Here is a 24,558-nt window from a genome sequence, read left to right as displayed (position 1 = left end):
GGGTGCTCATGCATAAAGACTTGTTGATTTCTATGTCCATTAAGTTAGTGATGCAGAAACACTTCTAAAATAAAAATGCTGGCGTAGAGGCAAATGTGGATTAACCTTTCCATGACCCAGAGTCTCCAAGGCCTGGGCAAAATTCAGGAAGAAGAACTGAAGTTGTACACTTCTTGCCTAAAGCTACCACAGCTGGCAGATAGTCTGTCCTCTGGGATGAAAGAGTTTTGGGACGCCTTCTCAACTCCACTGCTCTGGGACCTGGGAAAGCATTTCTCTGCTGCCATTTCCCTGTACATCACCCTCAGTTTTAAGATTAATGTTTGTGAAGCAGATGACCTCGTTGGTCATCTTGCAAAATAGGATGTTTCTCCCAGCAAGCTAAAAATAACACTGCCCTTTGACCAGCAGTCAGAGATTTTGGGCATATGGAATTCAGAGCTCAGACATCACTTAAAATAAATACATCTTATGCTTTAATTGCAAGTGTTACTTAGCTGGAAATAGTTTAACTTTGCCTGTATTTTAAGAGGCATTATGGAGGGAGCCTTTATACACTGCCTTTATCTGGGCCTTGAGGTGCTAATGAACTGCACCCCAATTAGAACAGAAAGGCAAAGAGGAATGTTCCCTGTGTAAGCAAGAAGCAGCTTGATAAATGCTAGGCATAACTAAGTTTTCAACTGCAAAAAGAAAATTACTGGCATTCTTTTTAAATGCATCAAAGATGATGTATTACCTCTAAAGTTTTCTTACTGTGGTAGCACACACTTTCTGGCTTTAATTCTGATCACAGCCCCTGTGCTGTGCTTTTTTACCTAGTGATTAATGACCCGTGCCTTAGCTCTGACAACTGCTTCTATTGAAATAAAACCAGTGTAAGCAGTTCAGTGTTTTATTTAACTTTATTCTTTCAATAACAATACTGCCAAATAATCTTCCTGTGTATTTCAAATGAAGTAGGGTATTCACCTGCACTAAGGCCATAGTGCTTATGCACAAAGGTATTACCAGTGATTAGACAACTTGGGTGTGATGAAACAAACACGAGAAATGGGGCCTGAAAAAATTATTTACATCATTTATAAGAATAAAATATACAATTTTTAATAAAAAGTATATATCCTTTTGTGTTGAATCAGGATCTTACTACTAATTTCCACTTTCCATTTCAGATTCACACCAAAAAACGCTCAGAGTATAAACATCTATAAAACTATTAAATCTCAAAACATGGGAACTTGTAAATAATTTTTCCCACTTACTTCTGTAGTTAGAAAAAGACAATAACCAATATTTATTTAGTCCATTAAGTTAGAAGTCATTTGGCAAAGCACTTAGGCATATAAGCTAAACCAGAAGACATCAGGAACCAGACTTTGCAACATTTCAAGCACTTCTCATACCAGGGTAAGTTAAAGAATGAGAGCTATTTTCATCATAACTACATTTTCTACAATGTAGTTTCATTTTTACCTCAGGAAAAGCAAATGTTCACAATTGTGCCCAAAAGTACCAAAACAAACAACAAAAGTGCTTACTTCTTTGATCAGCAAACTACCACAAAGGCTCCCTTACCATGCCCCTTCAGGCTGCTCTTTTAACAAGCTCAAAGTGTATCTACAAGGAGTTCTCTACTTCTCAACACAAATGACAAACACTTATCAAAATAGTGCAAACAGGAACAAAGAAAAGTGCCATCAACATAAGTAAACTGCAGAAAAAGAAGGCAGTTGAACACTGTGACCTTGCTCTGCTGCTTCAGAGAAATCAGTAGTACTCTTCTCAGCACACCAGGCCAATGTATTCCTATTTACCACCTCATGCCACCACTACATGCAGAATGGATTTGGTCTTTGGCATATCCTCCTTCATAAAAGTAAATGCACCTGTTCTTTGTACTGTGCATTCAAAAAAGTCAAAAGACTTTTTCAAAACAACAACTGATCAAATCGTTGAGTAATTAATATATACAACTCTTGTCTTCCCTTTTTCCCTTTATAGCATTCTTTGGAGTGCATAGGAAAGGCTACAGTGACACATCACGTACAAAAATCAAGTTTCAGTTTTATGAAAAATTCTCAAGTATTTTTAGTATTTATGTACACAAGTTTGTTTACCACATATTCTCAGTCTTTCCTTAGACATCTCTTTTATCTTCTTTCTTGGACAGATGACATATTTCACCTATAAAGTTATGGGTTGGTAACTATAAAATTAGGCATTTAATTCTAGTATAAATAAGAGTATTGGGAGAAGTAAATTAAAAGTGTATTCATTAAAGTGATGTTGCATGAAGTACTGTTGGCATTAATTTGTTCCATCAAAAAATTCCAGTAAAGAGCGACAATACTATAAATTAAAAAATACAACAGAACTCTAAACACCTTGCATCTTAAAAGGCTGAGGCCAAATATAAAGAATTACCATTAAATTGAATAAAAATTGCACTTGTATATAAACAAACTAATTTTAGCCCCCATTAATAACCTTGTTGCTTTTCAAAAAAGAAGTTAAGAAAACATCAAGTAGCTCATTTCTTATGGCTTCACACAGTGAAGTTCGTGCTTAAATGGATCAGAAGAAGGTTTTTCAATAGCTATCTTTTGTGAACATATCATCAGTTTCATCATCATTCATCCCTCTTTGATAGCGCACGGAAGAGAAGGCACTCCAGTGAAGACGCTTCTTTTTGTAGAGGTACCATACCAGCCCAGCTATGAAAACCAGGATAATTAGCAGGGCAAATGCTACAGCCACACCAGTATGGTTAGAACCTGAAAGAGAACAAAATATGAATAGTTATTATTTAAGAGTTCTGGCAAGAATATTTTGTCATAGGGTTGATGCTTAGGCAGCTACATGTTAATACTGCAGTTAGCTCAAGTCAAGGCAAACTGCTTCCTAACAATAGCCTTTACTTCATCACATGAAGTTAGATGCTGATTCAGACAAATGCATGAGCTTATTTTTGATAATTCTGTTGTTAATTTACTAACATTTAGATTGAAAGGGACCTCTGGAGTTAAAAAAACCTATTTGCAAAGGGTGCACGCATTTAGAGGTTTGTATACTTCATAAATCTAATGAGATCTTAGGCTCTTGGAGGGGAAGGTAATTATACTCCCCTCAGACTGAAGAGATCTTGTTGAGGTCTTCCTTAGTGGCACCAAGACTAATCTATTCCTGCATTTCCACTTCAGTGAAAATGTATACAAAATCAGAAAGATTCCACTGCTTCTCAGGAACTTGCTTGCTTAATGCTTAACTGCTTGTTTTCCTCTACAAAGCCAAGAATGAGGGAGTAAAGGCCTGAGTCTTTCTGGAGCTACAAGGTGACATTTCCAGAAGCCTCCCCAAGACTGAAAAAACCATGTGCAGTACTTGCTTACAAGCAGAACTCTTTCTGATTCCACCTACACGAACTCACCCACCACAGAGACCCTGTGGTAAGAAGTAATATCAACAACTCTATGCTTTCTGGACATTTCAGTTCTGTTCCTTACCCACTGAGTGGATAGTGAGAGCCAGGAGAAGTAAATTCCTAGACAAATTGTCTCTGAATGCAGTTTTATAGCTAAACAACAACAGAAGACTCTTGCAGAAGTATTTGATGAGTTCTTTTGTAAATTGGACTTCCAGTATTTCAACAAAGACTTTATCCAATAAACCAGAAATTCCTGAAAACAGTCTCTACAAAATCAAGCCTCTGCTAAAACAACACTTGCATACCTAAAGGAGCTTTACAAACCACTCTGCTTCGACTACGTGCACAGTCAACTTTGGACCACATGCCAGTTGTGGACAGGATAACACTGCATTTTTCATTGGCTTCTGCAGTTTTATTCTCCCAGTTGACATATTTAACTGATGAGCCATCCAGCCAGTTCAGGGACCGTCCTGTTGAAAAAAACATTACTTAGTCCAGATCACCAAAATATCCTGTAATGCTACACAATGTTATTCACATCCTATTTATTTCTTTACAGTTCTAAAAAGAAGAGGGCTGACTAGCCATCCCATATAGTAAAAGCAGTAAATATGAACACAACTTTTAGCCACCCCTCTTCTCTAGACCTTTAGTAATTGATGCTCTTGCATCAAACATTAGGCAGCAATAATAGAGGTGGGAAAAATTAATTTCAGGAACTCCGGATTACCCTAACTGCAAGAGGAAGAGATTTAACTACAATAAAGTCCAAAGTGCCTTAAAATGTTAAATGACAGATTCCAGCCTCAAGTAGAAGTTACTGTAGGCTACCAACACTACAGAACTGTTCTTATTTCAAGATTTATGCATTTATATTTACAATATGAAACATTCATGTTCATTCATTATTGCTACTTCTTACCCTTAAAGCTCTGATCCAGGCCAAGCCATACATTCCTGGTGATGAGATCATGTTCCTTTATGTGTGTGCTCACAAATGCATTTTCTTCAGCATCCACTATAGTCAAAAGGGTTGCTGAAGGATCTAAGAGACAGAGGAAACCAGTCAGAATTGCAACTTACACAATTTTTCATTATGCTGGTACACTGAATTTATTTGGGAACAATTACTATGGGAAAGGATTTGCTGATCTGGACTTGTAAAATTAGCTCAGAATAACCTTTTGAATAAAGACATGGACCTCCCATCACTTAAAATACAGCATGTTTTACAAGATGGCTTGTTATTCTACCGGGTTATACAGAATAAAATGGGAGTAAACTTACTGCAGTTGCAGACTGCATACATGGAAGGTATCAAGAGATGTGCCTGTTAAGAATTAGTAGTCTTGCCCAAGTAATAGGCTTTCAAAAATATAGTTGAACAAAAACTCAGCATTTTGCTGAGTCAAGTTAATTTCTAAATCAATCCTCCCACTGTGCCTCAGGTTTTTATATACAGTAATTAAGGAATAAGAGGGAGGAAAGGGCATGCTAGAGAGGCATGCTCAGAGTGTACCCATCCTCTACAAGTATGTATAAATAAAAGCCAGATGATTTCTCTTTCAAATACCAGAACAAATTTGACTCAACAGAAAACTGCATCCAGGACTGGGTTTTTAGACCCTAAATAGTGAGTCCAATGTCACACCATAACATAATTCCATAAAAGAAAGTTACATCAGTCACTAACTTCTACATTAGGGTGATTAAACCTTCTGTCCATGAAACTCATTAACATTGTCTCTGCAATACAATTCCCCACGAAGCTCAGCAAAGAATAGAGAAAATCCTTTAATTTGACATAACATTAAGTTTTTTATATGCTTTAATATCCGTAACATACATACCCTTTGAACCATTTGATAGGTTAGTAAGCTCCCTATTAACAAGCAGCTATGGCAAGGATATAATAAGAAAGCCCTGCCAATGGCACTAACTTTGCATGTAAATAAAATGTTTTCCTCCAAACCACAAGCATTAAACCTCTGAATCTTCTTCAACTGGCTACCTGCATTTTGTCTACTGATACCTGTGTGACAAATGATCTGTAGCATGTTGCAGTATTTTATTAAGAATTTTCATCAGGTGTTCAAAGATAAATCATGCTATTGCATTTCCTAAACTCAAGGATCATAAAAATGGCAAAGCTGAAGTATAACCAGTGTAAGATTTGAGGTTATTGGGTTTTATTTCTTCTCAAACAGTAGACTTGTATGACAAGTAGTAATGTGATAAAGAGCCTAAACCTACTCAGCTTCTTGCAGATTCTCTTAGCCTCTTCTACGTTATACACGGAAAAATTGTAGAATGCCATGTCAAAAGCATAACAGTGATCCCTGTACTGTTCCCACTGCAGGGAGCCACTGCTCTGTGGGCATCCAGAGGCTCTGCTTGCTTGCTTTGGCTCAAATTTTCTCTCTGCAAAGACAAAGAAATTTATGTTATTTCTGCTGCAGCAGTTTGTGCACAGTCTCTGGAATAACAGGATGATAAGTACTAACAAGGATTACTACTCCTACCAACAACCACTATTCAATTAGTTTACATTCCTTCTTCTTGTGCCAAGGATGAATTTATTTAAAAATGAACAAAAGACAAATCCCAAAGGGTTGGGAACAATTTTTCTTGCTTTTTTGTGGGTTTTGATATTTATGGTATATATTTGATAAATATTTTGATTTAGAAAAGATACATACGTTTCATATTCCTATCACAGGTTATGAAGAAGTAACCAGATTTGATTTAGGTTTCACCACTGGAATGATGAGAATTTATCTCCCCGAAGTATCAAAAAGTGTTTTATCATTCCTGATAGAAAACTCTTTTTAAAAAGGGAATCATGTGCAGTATTTCAGCCTTAATTTCTACTTCTAAATACAACATGTAAACAGAACTACACAAAACCTTAGAAATAACACTTACTGTTTGGAGGGCTGTAGCAAATGGCACCTTCAGCAACATTAGTACATTTTGTACGGTTCCAAAATCCTTTAGTATCCAAAAGAACACAGTTCTCAGTAGTATTTGAGTTTTCTAATTCCCAGGGGTAGTAGTCAAAGTCACTTCCATCTGACCATTCAAAATTAGCTTTACTTCCCTAGTAAAAGAAAAAACCCACAACTTTTAAACCACATACAACTGTGCTTTAAATCTCATCCATCGTGAATTAAGTCATGTAGCAATATTTGTCCCTTGTAGAGTGATAAATTAAAGAGCAGGTGGTCTCATCTAAATTCATAGTAAATAAATGTACAACATAGTTTGCATTTTCTTAACATAGAAATTTTTATTATTTGTGGGAACTGAGAAAGTACTGCATGTTCACAAGTTCAAACCCGCAATGTGCCTGTTTAATCCTACGGGGAACATTTTACTTGGTTCCACCCTGCTGTTTCATTTAAGCAATCTGTCTTCCCTGCTATGAACACTAGTGGGTATGTTGAAAACTGCTAAACTGTTGAGATGGCCTCAGTGAGTACAACGGGCAGCTCAGGGATGGTTTGCAGTGCCACCTCCTACCTCAGATACGTTCCTGGAAACCCATGACAATGAGGAGTCAGTTGGGAGGGACCCATTCCTAGGTATGCACAGAAATTACACCTCTGCATTCCTGCTAACTAACCACTACTACCAGCTCTGGCAATTAGTGAGGGGAGCAGGGTCAGGGCCACAGGCTTTTGGCTCCACACTAAAGCAGACAGAGGAGGAAGTAGATCTGCAGCTGCCTCCTGCTACTGTGTTTCCTGGGAAGGCGGACACAAATTACTGAGAGCCTGTTCCTGAAGTGCTCTGGGGAGCCAGTCCTGAGCTCAACTAAGCAGGTTCCACACAGCCTTGTCTGCCTCTATTTGCTAATGAAATCTGATTCTACAGAGGGCTAGTAAAGTCTGAAGCCTCTAGAGATAGCACTGCAAATCATGCTTCCTTGTGCTGCAAGGAATGATGAGAGAACACTGTATTATTTTAAACTGTCAGGTATTAGGAAGAAATAGCTTAGCATGCCTACATTCAGCAAAATTTAATAGTAAGATGTTACACGGGATTGAAAATATACTATATGGAAAAGAGTTTGTAAGGAACTAGAAAAAAAAAATCAGAAAATATTTTGTATCTCGTCCAAAACATTATTTACAGATCTGTTACTGACATCCCCAGCAGTATATACTTACATCATGAATTGACAACCCAAGCCACAGAGGATAACCATCCTGTTTGACAACGTCTTCTAGAAATAACTGTTCTGATTCACTGTGTACACTTGCTAAATCACTGTTATTTTGTTGGCACAATTTCAATGCCTCGTACCACGTTAATTTTTTCTGAAGGATCCTGTACGTTCTGTTTCCATGTGGAATAATATCGGGCAATGGAGGCTTGTGCTGTTGTTGTCCTATTTCAAAGAATAAGAAGATAAGTTGTGTGCATTTCTTTCATGTTACTAGGAAAAATACAGAAAGCATTGAAATCTATCTATCTCAGTGTAACTCAAGCATTAAAATGCTCACTACAAGCCACTTCTATCAAGTTAAGTTTACTTTTGCTACTTGGAACACTGAGTTCAGCAGTTGTTGGATGAGCACAGCAAACACATTTCTCTTGATCAGAGTATTACAGCAGTGATGCAGACTGACCAGATGACCCCAGATGCTCATGACAGCTGTGCCATGTGTTTCACTGGGAGCAAAACCAAAGCCTTATTCAGCAGGAACCATGATTTGAGTTATGACCCTCACCCAACACTCCAATACTACTCACCTCTTTCAATTTTACAGGCGAGAATACTGTACATGTTGTAGTGATTAGCATGCCAACTTTGAGAATAATTATAAATATCCCAAAACCCATCAAGATTTACACCAGCAAAAAAACTGTTCTTCTTTATGATTGGTCTTCCCAGCCTCCAGTTATTGTAAGCCAGATGAGTTTCATCATACCACTTGAGAACTTTATCTGTGGAAAACATTGCATATTTATTAAACCACTGGCATTATGTCTACAAATACCATTTAACTTTGAATATATTAATAATATTAACAGATGTTCTCTTTGGAAAAAAATGCTGGGATACTGCAAGTTATTCTAAATCAGTTCCATATCCAATGCTAAATATGTTAGCATTACTCATCCTGGCCACTTTAAGTCCTGCTTTCCAGGGAAATTAAATTTAAACTAAACAGAACATATTGGATCTAATTATCACTCAAACAGAGAGCATGTCAGGTCGTTTTCTTCTAGAATATAAGTACAAATATAAATCATTGTTACAGGTTTGCATTCACTTTGACTTTAGTTATAAACTGAAACATGCAAGAAACATGCACGTAATGCTGCAAATTTTGTCTCCAATCCAGTTAAAAAGAAAAAACCAAACCTTTAAATCTTACCACTGTCATCATAAATCACACCCAGCCAGACCCACAGAGCCAGGCCGCTGAATGAATGAAGCTGCTCAGTTACAAAGTTATTCTCCTCTTCATCTCGAACACTCAGAACAAATGCTTCAGGGTCTGTTGAAAATTTTTTAACATTACTTTCTTACAAATCCACCTTTAAGTTAAAAAAACCTTTTTTTCCCCCCTATTAATGTTAACAATTTTCACAGATAGGTCAACCTCTGTAAAAGCCAGATGTTTATAACATAACTAATTGAACAGTGCAAAACCAATTTTCAAATGTATTATCAATGGTTCTATCCCTAATTTTGTGGAAAGATTGTGAAAGATTTCAACTCCAAAGATGTTTGTGGGTACTACTGTCACTTCAAGTTGTATGTAGTAAAAATTCTCTGCATAGAACATAAAAATACCAGCAACCTTTCATGCTTGAACGGCCCTAGTAGAGAAACAGTATTAAGAAAAAGACCTGAATTGAAATCAATTCCCCCAAAAAATAAAATAAATTGGAAAGATGAATGTCTGAAGGTTTAATACAAGAGGAAATATTCCTAAGGTTATACTTTGTTCGGGATGGACAGCAAATGTCCATGTGCTTTTCAATCTATTTACTCTGTTCACTTAAGTGTTCCACTCAGCAAAGCTGGAGGCAGCAGAAAACCACAAAGTAAATGTAACTGTAAAGCCAGAATGTTGCCAAGCGTTTAACAATTACCCAAACAATTTAAAACTGGCATATTGTAAAAAAAAACAACCCACCAAACACAAAAACCTTGCCATTTTTCAGAGATGTCAGAGCTCAGTAGCTCCAAGCTGCCTCTTTCCCCAGGTCGGCTATCCATGCTCTGGCACTTTTTATCAGGGCAGTGCAAGGGCAAAGAGCACCAGGCAGTGCTCCATTACTGCTACAGCCTTTCTCCACATTCACTCTGCTGTCTGTCATTGTAAGACAGTGACTCAGATCTAACACTCATGTCCTCCGAGCTGATCTAAATCCATAAATACCTGCAGTATGACAAAGTACTTACTCATGTTCCTGCATAAATGATGAGCTTCGTGAGGTTTCAGTTCTCTCCATCTATTTTTTGTTATCATAAAAGTGTAACAATTGTTTCTAAATGATATCCAGGGTGTATTTTTAATCTTATGTGGGCATTTCACTTGTGTAACTTGCTCTTTTTCAGTCTTCTCTAAAAAAAGACAAAACAACATCAGGACGTGAATCACTAATAACACCACCTGACCTGGCACCCTACAAACTGCTTTCAAATACCACTTAAAAACATGTAACACAAATTAAGTTGTCATCCTTTAAATGTGTTATTTTCAGTTTCCTCATGAGAGTGATTTTTTTAAAGTAACAAACCAGCAGTAAGCTCTACTAAAGAATACAGATACTTGCAAGTTTTCACAGTTATATTAAATAGGTTTAAAAATAAAATTCCTACATGAAAGTGCTAAGTATAGGCCAAACACCAAAAGCTTTTATTGCCTCTAGTGCAAGGCAGATCACTGCAACAAATAAACTACTTCACAGCTAGCAACACATCTTAGTTCTAAGGCTTTATCTAACATTTGAGGAGTGAGAAGGACTCTTCCTGCAGTTCCCTGGCTTGTAAGCACAAAATAGTTAATGAGGTCATAACACAGCACTTTACTGTGACTCAGGATGCACAATGGCTTGTGTCCCCTCACAGAATAAAACCAAAACAAATCATTATGGTCTCACAGAGAAGTCTGTGATGACCTCTCAGAAAAATCTTTTTCTGAAGGACACACAACTAGCACAGCTCTTTCCTGGAAATAAAAAACCACATCCTACTATAACCCTGTCTTGTTATAATTAGTAGGTATTTAGAAGGGTTTTGTGAATTTCAGATGATGTTAATTTTCAATTCAGTGTCTACCTTCTACCCTTCTTCTCCATATAGCCATGTACCTTCTCCCTGTAGAAGACTTCCATGTCTGAATAGATTCCAGGAGGTCCCAACATTAAGATGTAAACAGTACAGATATTTTAATCTTCTCACACAGGCAAGTGGGAGAGATTAGTATGCAACAGACTTAGAGAAACAGTGCAAAGATAGGATCAGTTGGCAATAAGGGTACTGACCCAATGCATCATGCTGAATCTATTTCTAAGGTTCAATGACATTAAGGCCAACAGTTGCATGCCCTATCTTTGGAGACAGGTTTTTGTTTTTTTAACAGCATAGAAATCAGACTGTCAGAGAAAATGTAAGTTTTAAAAAGTTGTAATTTTGAAGTTACAAGCTGGAATCATTGAATCAATTTCATAATAAAAAGTCAACTTTTATAAAAATTATGGTAGCATACATACTTTCTGATGCATAGCAAATAGCTCCTCGATTTTCAGAGGAACAGTCAGAAGTTTTCCAGAAGCCATCAGTATCCAAAAACACACATTCTTCGTTTGTTTCTTCATCATCTTCAGACCAGCGACTGAAACTCACATGTTTCCCATCCAGCCAGCCATAATGTTTTCCACCCTAGCATTATTTAAGCAAAAGGGATGAGCTTACACAGTTAAAAAATATAAGGTACAGAAAATGGTATGATAATATATTTACACTGGCTAGACATTTTCAGCATCTCTGATGAGAACTGTAAGTGTTCCACTGCCCTCATGAGCTGATTTCCTGCTCACAATACAACAAGCTTTGTTATTTCAAGTTTTGCAGTTGCAAAAATACAAATTAGCTGAATGGTAAATTATCCAAAGGTGATGTTTCACTACAGTACTTAGGGAGGAAGGCCTAGCAATGGGATGCCCAAACTGCATCATTTGCATCTGCAAAGCAATATCATCTCCTGGTCTTGGAAAACAGCTAATTACTGAGAAGAAAGTCCAGTCTCAGCTACTTCATATTGAGTTGAAAGTAATTATTAAATACTTAATTGATTTAATACATCAGACTTGTTCCTACCCTGGAGGATGCAGGGAAAAAACCCCGACATAACAATCAGCATTCTATCCTTTAAAAATCTTACATTTCAAAGGCTTTGGGAAATCCCCCTACTGTTGTGTAATTTATCTTGTATCTTTTGTGTCTGATTTCAGCACTGGAGTAACAAGTTCTGTTGACCAGTTGCATTATAATTTCCTTTTATGTGACATTTTAATTGTGCCCAAATAATGAAGTGTTGCAATAGTGAAGAGCCAGTGCATGTCTGAGCTATATGCCCCAAAATGAATCATTTGATCACCACTTATAGATAAAAAAATGAAAGGAGATGGGAAAATAAGATGTCTGCTTTTCCCATTTTCACTAAGATTAAATGGTTATTTCCTTTAAAAATTTAAAAATACTCTGCATAAAGTATGTACTCAAATTTCTGTTTTCCCCTATTTGTTCAAGTATATCCAGTAGCCCAGAACTGACAACAGAAGAACATAACATAACAGTGCTGAGTGAACACCACCATACTTTGTAGGTAAGGCACCTCTAAAAAATTCTAACTTTTTTCTTGCAATTATCTCCAGACTTATGTGCATGACAAAAAAGATAAACCCTGCCAGCAAGCCCAAACCACTCCATTAACAGCTGAGACACCTCTCAATCCACAATAAAGATTTTCAAGAGGTCCTCCAGCTAATAAAGATAAAAAAGCAGCACCTCCTGCATTATTTTAATTTTTTTGACCGAATAAAAACCATAGGCAGAAAGAAAAACCCACTAACCTGTTTCAGAGATTCCTCCCTCAAACTCAGAACATGGGTACAAATAACATGAACAACAGAATCTAAGTTAAACCTTAAAAATGTATCTCCACAAATATTCAATGATTCATTCTGAATTTTATTTGCCACTTGTAGTTTCGACCTTCCAAAACAGATTTTTGGGCCATGTTTCTAGAGTGCTACTGTAAACAGTGGTGATGATATTAACTGGCAATACTCATTACTCATTTGTAAACAAAAGAGATGACTCAGTAACCCATGTTGCTGCCACCCTACAATATATCCCTTCATCATGAGTCTTTTTAAATAATTTTATCATCATCATCAATTCATCCAGTAGAGTTCAAGAATATGTAACTTGGAGAACTGAAGGTTTAAAACATTTATCTTGAGACACTCCAGATGGCTATCCCTAAATTAAAACAGTTAGCCCAGAAAGTAATTTGTCACTGAATTTCTTTAACTTAGGTTTTGTTTCACACAACTGTAAAAATTACCTTAAACCACAGTCTGAGGAAAAACAAAACTTACATCTCTGCTGAAGAGTCCAGTCCAGAGTGGGTAATTATGAAGAGCAGCCTGAACAGCAAGAAAAGCCTGCTGGAACTGATCTGTGATGCTAACCAGCTGCATCTTGTTATTTATGCATGCAGCCATTGCATCATTCCAGGACAAATTCTTCAGAATTAACATGTATTGAACATTTTGATAGCTCAATGTTTCATTAATAACTTGCTCTGTCTGGTTATCAGCAGTTCCTATACATAAGAAAGAAATCCAGTAATTAGGTAGTTAAATACTGTAATACATTTTAAACTCCCAATGTCTCTGTAACCTTCAGAAAAACCTGTTTGACTACACTTGTGAAAAAAAAAAATCTTAGATAGTAAATTATGCTGATAATTATTGTTAAAAGCAAACATCTTTGATAACTTAGATAGAAAAATGTATATTTAAAATAATTATTCTTTTCAGCCAATGTATTATTAAATATCTTTTTCTCAACTTAGGTTCACATATTTTTATATGTTATTTAAAATTAATTGCTAAATAATTTATTATATTAAAAACATATTCTATAACTTTAATTATACACAAATGCAAGAGAGCAAGTGCTCTCTGCTGCAATATAGCAACAGCTAAACTTGACTCTGTGAAACCTGTGGATTTATGCTTATGCAAATCTATTGGGAACAGAACCTGTCTATGCAAATCTTGGTACAGCACAGTCCCAGGACTCCTTACTGCCTTCCATCAATATAGTGAGAGGCGTTTTTGCCTCCACTTAACTACCTGCAGAAAATCCAGCTTGCACAGGGAGGGATGTAATTCATTATTTGTGCTCTGAGCACAGAGTGCTATCACAGTTACCAGCACCACACCCGAAGGCACAGCTCAGTGATGCATGGCTACTGCAGTTAATAGAAGGTGCAAATACTCCTGTGGGTGGTAGGGTTAAGCATACAAATGGTAACCCCAAAAGCTTTATACACAACCAAAAATAAACTCATTCTGCAAAAGGCAGAACCCTCCCAATATTTAAAACACTTGAAGTAGAAAAAGACCTGCAAGGGGTGAGGGGAGGCATCACTCTATAAATACCAATATATATATGGCTGATTAATAGGCTCACAGGGCCGTTTTCTAAAACACATGATGACAGAAACACAATATTAATTTGATATTTACAGCTTTCAATAGATCAGAAAACTGACAAGGCTCAAACAGATTGTTTCAAGTAGTTTGTCTGCTGCCAAATGCTTTCACTTAGTAAACAGCTACAAAAGAGAACCATGGAACCCAGGGTGCCATCACACATCAAGGATACCAAATTGGAAACAAGGCAGTAAGCAAAATGTTCATTTCTGAAAAAATTATTGCTGATGATTACCATCTCAAGAAATTCTGCAAATCACAATCATGCCAAGATTTCCAATGAACATGAATCATCTATTCCTGATGATAAAGCCCGAGACAGCGTCGACTCTCGCACAACTGTACCTACGACTTGCTGATGTCCTCCCAGTCCAAACTATGCTTAGATCCCTAACACAGTATAAGACCAGACCATAGCAGGACACATTCTCATTACACCTTCTACAGCTGTGGCAAAGAAACTTTGAGTATTTAGTCACTGCAGACTAATAAGAGATTGATATAAGCAGATATATTATCAACCTCCAATTCATAAAAGTCTCCTTTTCATATTTTTATGACATCTCTTCCATCCAAACTTCTAATCTTAACACCTAGAATCTCTGGTGTATCTGGCACTGAGTAAAGAAGATTTTGTATGTTAAATGGAGGTGGGGAGGTGGTAATTTCTGCCTATTTGAGAATGAAGAAGGTGGGCGTAGTCTTGGGCGTTTTGTACACCTAGGTTTCTTTGTGTTTGATTTTTTTTAGAAGATAGCATGTTCATCACTTAAAAGGATTATTTATATAAAGGAACCAACTCAGAAGTGGGTATGCTGAACATTAGCCCATAGCAGTAATTAAATGCACATAATAACTATATGTGTTTGATCTTATTCCAGTAATTGGTATTGGCCAACCCACATGGGTATATCTGAATATTATTTTTAGTTCAGATTAAAAAATCCCACTCACACCAACTCTCAAGATTGCTCTGGGGAGAGACCAACTTCAGCATTAGGAGCCTATGATACTTTATATTCTCATAGCACTAAAAGATAGAGGATGTATTTAAGGAGGATATAAATATTGTGAGATTCCTTCCTAGGGCTTCTCACTTGCAGTTCTGAAAAGGAAAAAGCAGTCACTTGTTCCACCCCTCAGCGTACATGACCTCTATACACACAGAACATTAAAGACCCCTCTACTGAAGTATAATTCCACTGACACTGCACCAAGTCTCTCACGAAAACAGATTCTCCCTCAACTGTGCTATGAAACACGATAGGGAAAATTCAGAATGGCTGACAAAACAGGCCCCAGACCCTCCTCTATACTCTGCTTTTCTAAAATTTACCTGCTCAGTCTCCACAAGAATCTTGCTCTTCAAGTGAAATAATTTACACACACTAAAGTCTCCTGGCACATGCACCTTAAGTTTAAACTCTGGCTGCAATTTATTTTGACTCTTCAGACTTACCCACAGACCGCTGGCATATACCCAAGAAGTGCCTGTCAGCACAAGCAGTGAAATTCCATGTTCCAACATATTGTGATTTGGGATCATTGAGGACTACACCACACTGATTGTTAAATTCTTCATCAAAAAGCTGAGAAACAGAAATATGCTTATCAGACTCAAATAAGGTATAAACATACTTGTGTAGAGGTGAAGTAACATGAGTCTAGGAGAACCCCAGCTGTCTGAACTTGTTTAAGAAGTTTCCAAGGAGTGGTGCAATACAGCTTAAACAGCTTACCTGCTTTACAGACACTACCAGGTGCCTGGACTCAGAAAGTTTTCCTAAGCTAAATACATTTCAGAAGTTGTCATCCAAGTAAAGGTAAACAGAACTCCAGTACTGTCAGCCACCCTGTTGGCCAATTAAAATGACTAACTGGGGAATTTGGTCTGTTACATGGAGGGTTTTTTTTTTTTTTTTGATACAACATTCCAAATTTCATTACTCAACAGGTAAAAGAAGTCAAAAGTCAGAACTTACATCCAGTGGAATTTTCCTTAATCTCCCCGTCAGGAGTGGGTGAAAGTTACTATACAACAGTCTACTCTCATCTATCCATTTGTTTTCCCTTGTACTGAACAGGAACTGTAAACCAATCCAAATATCTTTTGGCAGGCCAGGAAGCAAGGATGTTATATAATCTGTTGGACAGAAGAGGAAATGTACATATTGTGGTTAGGAAAACAACAGTAAACCTCCAAAAGAATACTTCACATAAGTAAGACAATGCAATCCCTGTTTGTGTTAATTTAATTTTTCTAGCCCTTCATGATTGATGAATGCTTATCATCCAGTCCTTCCATTTGGTAACACCTTTCATATTGATTTTACTGGAAAGGAGCAGGCTATTGGCATTTGTCCTTTAAATTCTGAGCTGAGGAGAAGGTAGGTGATTTAACCTGTTCCTTTGTCCATTAATTTGGAGTCTTTTATTTATACACAAATTTAAGAAGCTGCTTTTCCACACGCCTGCAAGATCTTCTCTTGTCTTGCTGCCCTTTCTGAATTGATGGAGGAAGTCTTATCTCCCATCTTCTCTTTTACATGCCATAAATCAGAACGTTTTTTGGATTCTGGCAGAGTTTGTCACCCCACCATCAGAGGCAGCAGGACAGGTCAAAGGAAGTCAGACTTAGCTGAAAAAAATTCAGCCAGGTAAACCTTGTATCAGACCCCTCTTTGTGAGCATTCTGGCAAGAAACAATGGGTTTTGGTAATCCCCTAGGCACCAAAGGCATTCACTAAACTTGACTAGTTTAGGAAAACAAATCAAAGCTATGTAATTAGCTACTGCTGACAAGCTTCAGCTATTGGTCACATGCCAGACTAGCCACAGCCTATTTTCTGAAGGAGACAAAGCCACAGTAGATTTGCAGGTCAGGGCTAGCCCCTAATACCACCGGGAGGAGTAGAGGCAGCCCACAGAAAGAAGTGCATTTTAAGAGAACTCTGTCTCCTTTCCATATAGGTGGTCTCCACTACACAGAGAAAAGAAAAACAAACAAGACACAATAACAAACACTTCCAATGCACCAAATCACATGAGGGATCCTGCTATGTTACATTTCAGAATGGCTGTGCTTTTCTAACCTTAAATACATACAAAAACACACAGGTCTGAGACATGTATATTCCTGTACATAACCCTATTCCTCCCCAATAACAGCAGCAAAAGAAAATTACCATTAAGCTGCTGCCTGCAGGTACACTCTTGACTTCTCTAGTCTATTTACCATATTTTGTTTGGCAAGAGGTTATTTGTTTATAAAGAAAATATGCACTGTGGGCACTGCAAAATTCAACTGAGCTACTTCAGATACACCCTCAGAGAACTCTTAATCATCCAGAAGAATACAGTTGCAAATTCAGCCATATCATTCATTGGGTTATTGCTGAACATTACTTGCAGACAATGTGAACCCATTTCTTCCTCACTGCATTTCTCTCATTGACCTTAGTTGATTTATTAAGTTAAACACTTCTGTCTTCCAGTCCTCCTGCTTTCCATCCTCTCCTCAGTGTCCTGAAGAGCTCAAAGGAAGTCACTTTGGACACATTAAGCTGCTTGGCAGAAACAAAGGGTCCTGTGCTCCAGCTGGCATTGTATTTGCCACCTCATTCCCACACGCACAGCTGAGCTTCTCTTGGAACTTCGATGGTGTTTTTTCACAGTGCAAAGTCTACAGTCTCAGTTATATTTTACCTTTCAAAGCCAAACAATTCTTCATTCAGTGATGACCCTTGTATGCTCAACTCTCAGTGCAAGGTTTTGCAACTTTTTTCTTTTTTGTAACAGGTTAAGATCATATAGAGAAGCTGCTCTTCAAACCGGTTCAAATATCTGGTAACTGCATTTCCATGTTATGTTTCCAGTGATGTAAACAACAGACAACACATTTTTAATCAGTCCTGGATTTTTAGAATGCTCCTAGTATGCCTGCAGATAACCAAGGATTTATGCTCAAGTTCTTAAGCAGAACTGTTCTGAATATAGAAGAGAAGCTGCATACTAAACTGCCCCAGTTCACCACCATACCTTGGTCAGCTTGATCTGAGATAGATGGAAGAGAGCCTCCAAAAGTTACACACTTTTCATTAGCTGCATTAAATGTTAAATGTTCAGGTTTCATCTTTAGAAAACACTGCAAAATAAATATAATGAAAATTATTTTCATCATGCCATTCTGCCTAAGACATAAACCAAAATCTTAAACCAACCCTAAAAATTCACTTCTCATTTTCTGCAATAAAATATAACCAGTTTTTGAAGAAAGCAAGGGACCTGATACTAGCTGCAAACATTTATTTGGTTCAGAGGAGTAACTAAATATAAATGATCCCCCTGACTAACTCCCCACTTATATTCAGTAATTCTTATTTGCTACCTCAGAATCATGTACTGTTTTAGGAATGAGAACTCACGCATGAACTCTGCAGTCAGATAGTGATGGTCAGCAACTTGTAATAAGCTACCTTTGGGGAAAAACTACCTGGGAACTCCAAGGTTTATTCTGCAATGATGTGAAGTAAGTTTGCAAACCTTGGCACAATGTAATGTGCAGATTTCATGTACATGTACAGAATAAAGATGGAGCAAATGACAGGAATGAGTCTCACTAAGACTTTAGATGACTGCCTTAAAACATAGCACTAAAATAATTAATTAATTAAAATAAATAATTAATTAAACTATGGTTTCTGACTTATTGGTTAATTCTTAAAAGCTGCTCACTAATTTACTAAACTTAAGTCAGTTTAGTCATTCAGGCAACTCATTCAGGGAAATAGTGTCTGCCAACTTGCTGCCTGTCTATGATTACTCCAGAAGAGATACAACATGCTTCTGCCACAGAAACCTCATCCTCCCCCTTTCTAATCCTTCTCTTTAATCAAAGTAGAAGCCAAAGACTAGACAGTAAAACCAATGTTCTTGGACCTAAATGTGTGGTGATGGGAAAGCAAAACAATCTGAAAATTAATGCTTTGAATTTAAGAAACTATCAATGCTGAATAAGGGACAAAAAGGGGAGGAGATTATACTTTAATCACTGTACTTAGTTTTCCAAAGTCCATTTCCAGTCTATTCCTCAACAGAGAGGCTACCTCCTCCTTTCTTTTAGAAAGGCCTTCCAGCTTGCTGGACTGTGAAGAATAGGCAAGGATGGTGAACCTTTTATCTCTGTACCTTATTCCGGAACTGATGCCAGCCTTTAGGGCAACCTCCTCTGACTGGGTGGTAACTGGGATCATGTTTCTCTAGTAAGGAGGCATTATTTCTTTCACAGATGAAGGGCAGTTTCACATTACAGTTAACTGGGTAGTCTGCAGAAACAGAAGTTTTAAAAAATAGTTACGGTAATGCCTATCACACTTCAGTTGCTTTCCATACTTTATGACATGACAAAGACCAATCTGAAGGGAAAGCCTTTTTGGTGCAACCACAGTGAACTACTGCACAACTGAAAGCATTAAAAATAGCAGTAGAGCAGAAGGCAAGCATAAGTTATTTATATCAGACAGTAGTACAATATTCCTCAAGATCCAGAGTCTTACTCTTACTTCCAGTATTAGCACTTCATATAGGCAGAGAGAACTTGAAAACAGAATATTATTGAAAAAAGATCTTGTATATGAGGACTAACCTTGTATTCTGGCAAAGAGGGTACACCTAATTGTCAAAAAAAGCCAGAAGGAATCCTTTAACATCTACATGAGAGCATCTGACCTGCATTGCTTTATGCAATGCTTTATGCTACATGACTCCTGCAGTCATAAATGGACTGACTTCCTGGTCTAGAGCAATTTTTGGCTAACAGAGATGAAAACAGTTCAGCAGCAAACCACTGAATAATGGGGGAAACATGCTTTAAATGGAAACATTAGAAGACAGAAGGAGCTTCTTGTTCTCTGGAGGTTACGCATTTTCCTCAACGTAAGCTTGAAGAAAGGAAGCAATACACTTCAAGTACCACCAGGTGGCCTTTTCATTACTTTGTCTATCTCTTACAATATGACTCCAATAGTTAAGGGAATTTGTGTCTCCAGATATGTATACGGTTGCAAGTACAGAGTTAACCTTTCTGATTGACAGCTTTCAGACAAACTCCAGAGCACAGAATATGTGGCATAAACACAAAAAGGTAGCCACCAAAAGCAGATTTCACCTAATTAATTTCTGTTGCAAAAAGAGTGACAAGCTATCATTAAAAAATTTTAATTTGAATTCAGGTTTGCCTCTGGTCATTAAGAAATATTACCATGGCTTCTACCATGAGGAAGTAATAAATGATTTAACAGTCAATCAGATTATCATGAAGAAGCCATTCACTCCTAATTTGGTATCAATCTGCATTTAATAAAAGAGTTTGGGTAGAACAGTAATTACTACTATTTTCTTTTCAAATAACCACAACAATAGCAGAGGGGGTGAAAAATAAAATCAACCTTACCTCGATACCAGTTCTTTCTGGAAATATACCAGCAATCTCTCAGCAATCTATCATGGAAGCGTGGAAATAACTGCAAACTGGATATAAATATTTCAGAGTTAATCTCCAATTCAATGTGACCTTCATGGAGAAAGTCTGATAGCAACAATGTCAGTGCAAATAAAAATTTTGGCTATTAACTGTTTCTAGATGCCCTACACAAACTAGGCTAGAAATAAATATGTGGTAGGTTCAGCAGTTATGTACCATGCCCAAATTAACTGTGTTGTGATGTGCAGAATGAGCTTATTTATCACCATGCTGCAATCACAGCACATTGCCACGACAAGTGAAGGGAATAGGAAACAGCTCTGGTTTTATTTTCACAATAGTGCATTGCTATAGTATTTTGGAAAGTGAAGGACTTTCCTTGTAAGAAGCCAGTGAATCTTCTCTGCAGCCAAGGGAATGATGCAAAATTTGATGTGAGTCATCCCAGCTCTACAAGGCATACTCAAAGTCCTCCAAGACTTTGGCATTACCTAACTAGAAGAGTGATGTCTTAAACCAATTTCCTATTCCCTATTCTTGGGTATTCCTCAATCCTCAGAGTCAACAGACTGGGCACTTTTTTTTAGTCAGTTCTCAAAATGTTAACAGAACACAGAAATTGGCTCAAAATCCCAATAAAAACATTTCAAAGATCAAGGGAATACATTAGCTACTAGGATCACATATTTCAAGGATTCACACAACAAGACTAAGATGCCTAAGCCCAACAGCCCAAAATCTAAAGGCTTTGATAACACACACAAGAAATGGATTACTAACTCAGTTACAATAAAATTACTGTGAATTAACTACTCTAGTTAACAATTCCTAAAAAGCACAAAATAAAGCTTACAACAAAGCATCTCATAATTATTCTACATACGGTGAATGATAGCTGTAGCCATAATCAATAAACTTCAGCCACCACTTCTGTTCGCTGTTTGATAACTGTGGAAGTAAAGAACAAAACCCAGTATTTTACAACCCACACAGAAAGAGCTCCTGACTCTACCAAACATAGAACAGTGTGACAAAATTAGTCACAGAGGTACTGAAACTTGCCATGTTTTTCTCAGATGCCTTACAAGAATGTACTTTCATGCCATGAACAACACAAACCCCTTCCATCAAGCCTATCAGACCATCTGGCACTTCTAATTAAATCCTCTCACCAGGTGAAAAACTATATGTTGTCCTGTGTACAGAATTAAGAACTAGCACAATTGTTAATGAAATATTTGCAGACAATGGGATGCAAGCATGGTGGTCCTGCTATGACACTTTTTCACCATTCAGAGAGTTTTGTGGTTTTTTTCATGTTGTAAAACCTACTTTTAAATTTAGAAATCCTTTTACCAGACTGCCATTAAAATAATTCTCTTTTATCCCATCTTTTCCTTTTAAGTACAATTGAAAACCATTCAGGCCAACAGGAAAAAGAAGAAATTAGGATTAACATTTTCTTATACTGGAAAACTTGGCAAGTAAATTTCCCTGCAAGGGAAAGTAACTGTGAAAATAGATTACACCCCCTTACCTTTTCTATTTGAGATAGTATTGTCCTGAGTTTTGGGTAAGACTCCACAGAGGCTAAATCACTATCATTTTTTTGACAGTAGGCAATAGCTTCCTGGTAGCTTAGGTTTTTATCTGGTACAAACCACAGCTCTGCTCCATCAACAACAAGTGGGGCTCCATGAATTCCAATTTCATCTACACAGAAGAAATATCACATGAATAAGAAATGAATTCTGAAATACAAATCTTTTATTTTTCTGAATTTATTAAGAAATCTCAATTTGACACTGGGAGGAGTCAACGCTCTGCATTTTGAAGTCTCTCAAAATCAAATTCTATCAGTCATAACCTTTTCTGGAATGAAACAGGTATTGCAGTAGCAATGTAACAAACCTAATAAAATATAATGAGTATAAACAACACTACAACATAGTGGAAAAATACAAAATAAGTCAAATTACCTGGTATATACCACTCCGGTGTCTTTGGAGTGCTACCTGTTGGGAAGAAAAAAGGAAAAGTCACTGAATTTACTTTCTAACAAGACTGTGGCCACCAATAATAGAAGTGCTGGTTAGTACTCATACTTCTCTGTATTCATGATGAAAAAAAATGAAATCATACATGGGTTTAATAGTTTAAAATTAGCTGATATAAAATTAATGGGAGTAGTGCATACCTCCATCTTACATATCTGTGGTTCTTTCATCTCTCAAGCATCAAAATAGCATTTCTACCAGAATCTCACCCCAACAAGGAAGTTTCATGCCAAGACACCTTTCAATTAACAACCCAAATGTAAGTGTACTGGATTACATTTCCTACTGCATGAAAAAACCTGGATCTGTGCAGATATGCCATGCTATTCTTTTGCATTCCCACTCCTCACTACAATGAGGAGCTAGTACATCAGTTTTACCAGAAGAAGGCTTTGACCTAAGGTTGAAGCAAACTGTACACCCAAAATACAAGTGGTGATTTAGTTAAAAATATCACTAAGAAAGTGATATTTTTTACTTAAGTCAAGTCCACAAATGCTGCAACTCAGTGGCTTATATCACCACACAAGAAACCACTTCTTACTTCATGGGACTAGAAAGAATATGAGAACAGTGATCCTGCGTCCTCCTCATGGCCAGTTTCTGATCTAAGTGTACATCTGTTTGTATGTGACATCAGTGAGACATTTCATGTACTGTCCTCTTAGCAGTCCAGAGAGGAAACAATAAAATACTGTTTGCAAAGTTTCTATTATATGGCAATAATTACAACTCATTGTACTAACTCTTCATACGAACAGATGGATGTAACTGCAGTTTACCTTTAGTTATCTGGCAGACCCACTCAAGCTTAGCTTCACAATCAAAAGGCCTGAAGTAAAATTCAAGGTCTCTGCTTTCATGGAAGTAAAATCTCCAAAAAGATCTCCGTGAAAACTGTGTGGTCTGCATACAAACAGAAACAGAGAACTGAGTTAGGACAGCATAGGCCTTTGAAATGTAAAATTAAACTGTAATAAAATGTCCTTTGGCAAATTCAGTGTATTTTACTGTGTTGTTAGTCACACAATTTATTTTGTAAATAAAAGAGCAGATACAGCTGTATCAACTATAACTCTCCACATCAGCTAATGCTGTCAAGCAATTACATAAAGGGCTTAGGGTCAGTCTACATACAAACATCTTAGAAGTTTTTTCTAGAAATAATGTTTCTTAGGGTTTTTGTAGTGCCCAGTTTCCCATCAATGCTTATTATTAAATTATCTATTGCAACCTGTTCTCCTGAAATTAATCTCATTTCTGCTGAAAAGAAGAAACCACCTGAACTGGCACAGAAACAATCATTCTTATTTAAAATTATTTCTTACAATCAAGCTTGAAGAACTGACTTCACTCTTGCTGATCTCTCCAGTAAAGCAAATTTTTTATCATTTACTGAAATAACATGTCTATAACTAGCAGGCAGGAGAGGAAAGTTGTTATATTCACAGTATTCCCTTCAAAGTGCTCTCCTGAGTCTAAAATTTTAGGAGCACAATGCTGACCAGATTCTCAGTCTGGGGTCATGAACACAGGAGAAGTGAATGAGGGAAATGGCTGTGAACAGAAGGAAAGGGATGCAATTATCCTTTCCCCAAATAAATCCTAAAAGCAGAGGTTGTTCTATTTAGGTTAAAAGGGATGGTAGGTATTACAAAAAGTCAGATGATACCTCAGAAAAATTAAAGGCTATTTTAAAACTCATGCCATCAGGACTAAATTAAGTATTGAAGAGCTTAATCAGGAATCAAGCTGAGGTCTGACATTTGAAATTAGAAACCAACAGAGAACATGCAGTCTATTTCACAAGTAAACAAGGAAATACACACAATAAA

The 24,558-nt window shown here is 37.1% G+C and overlaps 1 protein-coding gene across 2 annotated transcripts in view; it reads right to left on the bottom strand.

The window, feature by feature from the left end:
• Positions 1 to 886: 886 nt before the first annotated feature.
• Positions 887 to 24,558, bottom strand: part of LY75 (lymphocyte antigen 75) — a 49,609-nt gene continuing 25,937 nt past the window's right edge. For both annotated transcript variants that reach the window (XM_064434755.1, XM_064434754.1), the window contains exons 16-35: positions 23,506 to 23,629; positions 22,646 to 22,681; positions 22,204 to 22,379; positions 21,550 to 21,614; positions 20,637 to 20,713; positions 19,373 to 19,509; positions 18,224 to 18,329; positions 16,168 to 16,328; positions 15,645 to 15,774; positions 13,061 to 13,287; positions 11,168 to 11,336; positions 9,855 to 10,016; positions 8,818 to 8,940; positions 8,189 to 8,383; positions 7,603 to 7,823; positions 6,356 to 6,530; positions 5,684 to 5,851; positions 4,353 to 4,475; positions 3,733 to 3,900; positions 887 to 2,777 (exon numbers count right to left, since the gene is read on the bottom strand). In XM_064434755.1, coding sequence (XP_064290825.1) covers positions 2,593 to 2,777; positions 3,733 to 3,900; positions 4,353 to 4,475; positions 5,684 to 5,851; positions 6,356 to 6,530; positions 7,603 to 7,823; positions 8,189 to 8,383; positions 8,818 to 8,940; positions 9,855 to 10,016; positions 11,168 to 11,336; positions 13,061 to 13,287; positions 15,645 to 15,774; positions 16,168 to 16,328; positions 18,224 to 18,329; positions 19,373 to 19,509; positions 20,637 to 20,713; positions 21,550 to 21,614; positions 22,204 to 22,379; positions 22,646 to 22,681; positions 23,506 to 23,629 — 2,928 coding nt within the window. In that variant the 3' untranslated portion in view covers positions 887 to 2,592. The remainder of the gene's footprint in view (positions 2,778 to 3,732; positions 3,901 to 4,352; positions 4,476 to 5,683; positions 5,852 to 6,355; positions 6,531 to 7,602; positions 7,824 to 8,188; positions 8,384 to 8,817; positions 8,941 to 9,854; positions 10,017 to 11,167; positions 11,337 to 13,060; positions 13,288 to 15,644; positions 15,775 to 16,167; positions 16,329 to 18,223; positions 18,330 to 19,372; positions 19,510 to 20,636; positions 20,714 to 21,549; positions 21,615 to 22,203; positions 22,380 to 22,645; positions 22,682 to 23,505; positions 23,630 to 24,558) is intronic.

Source organism: Passer domesticus, chromosome 10 (assembly GCF_036417665.1).
Source record: "Passer domesticus isolate bPasDom1 chromosome 10, bPasDom1.hap1, whole genome shotgun sequence".
NCBI lineage: Eukaryota > Metazoa > Chordata > Aves > Passeriformes > Passeridae > Passer > Passer domesticus.
This window is presented reverse-complemented; position numbering and strand designations above follow the sequence as displayed.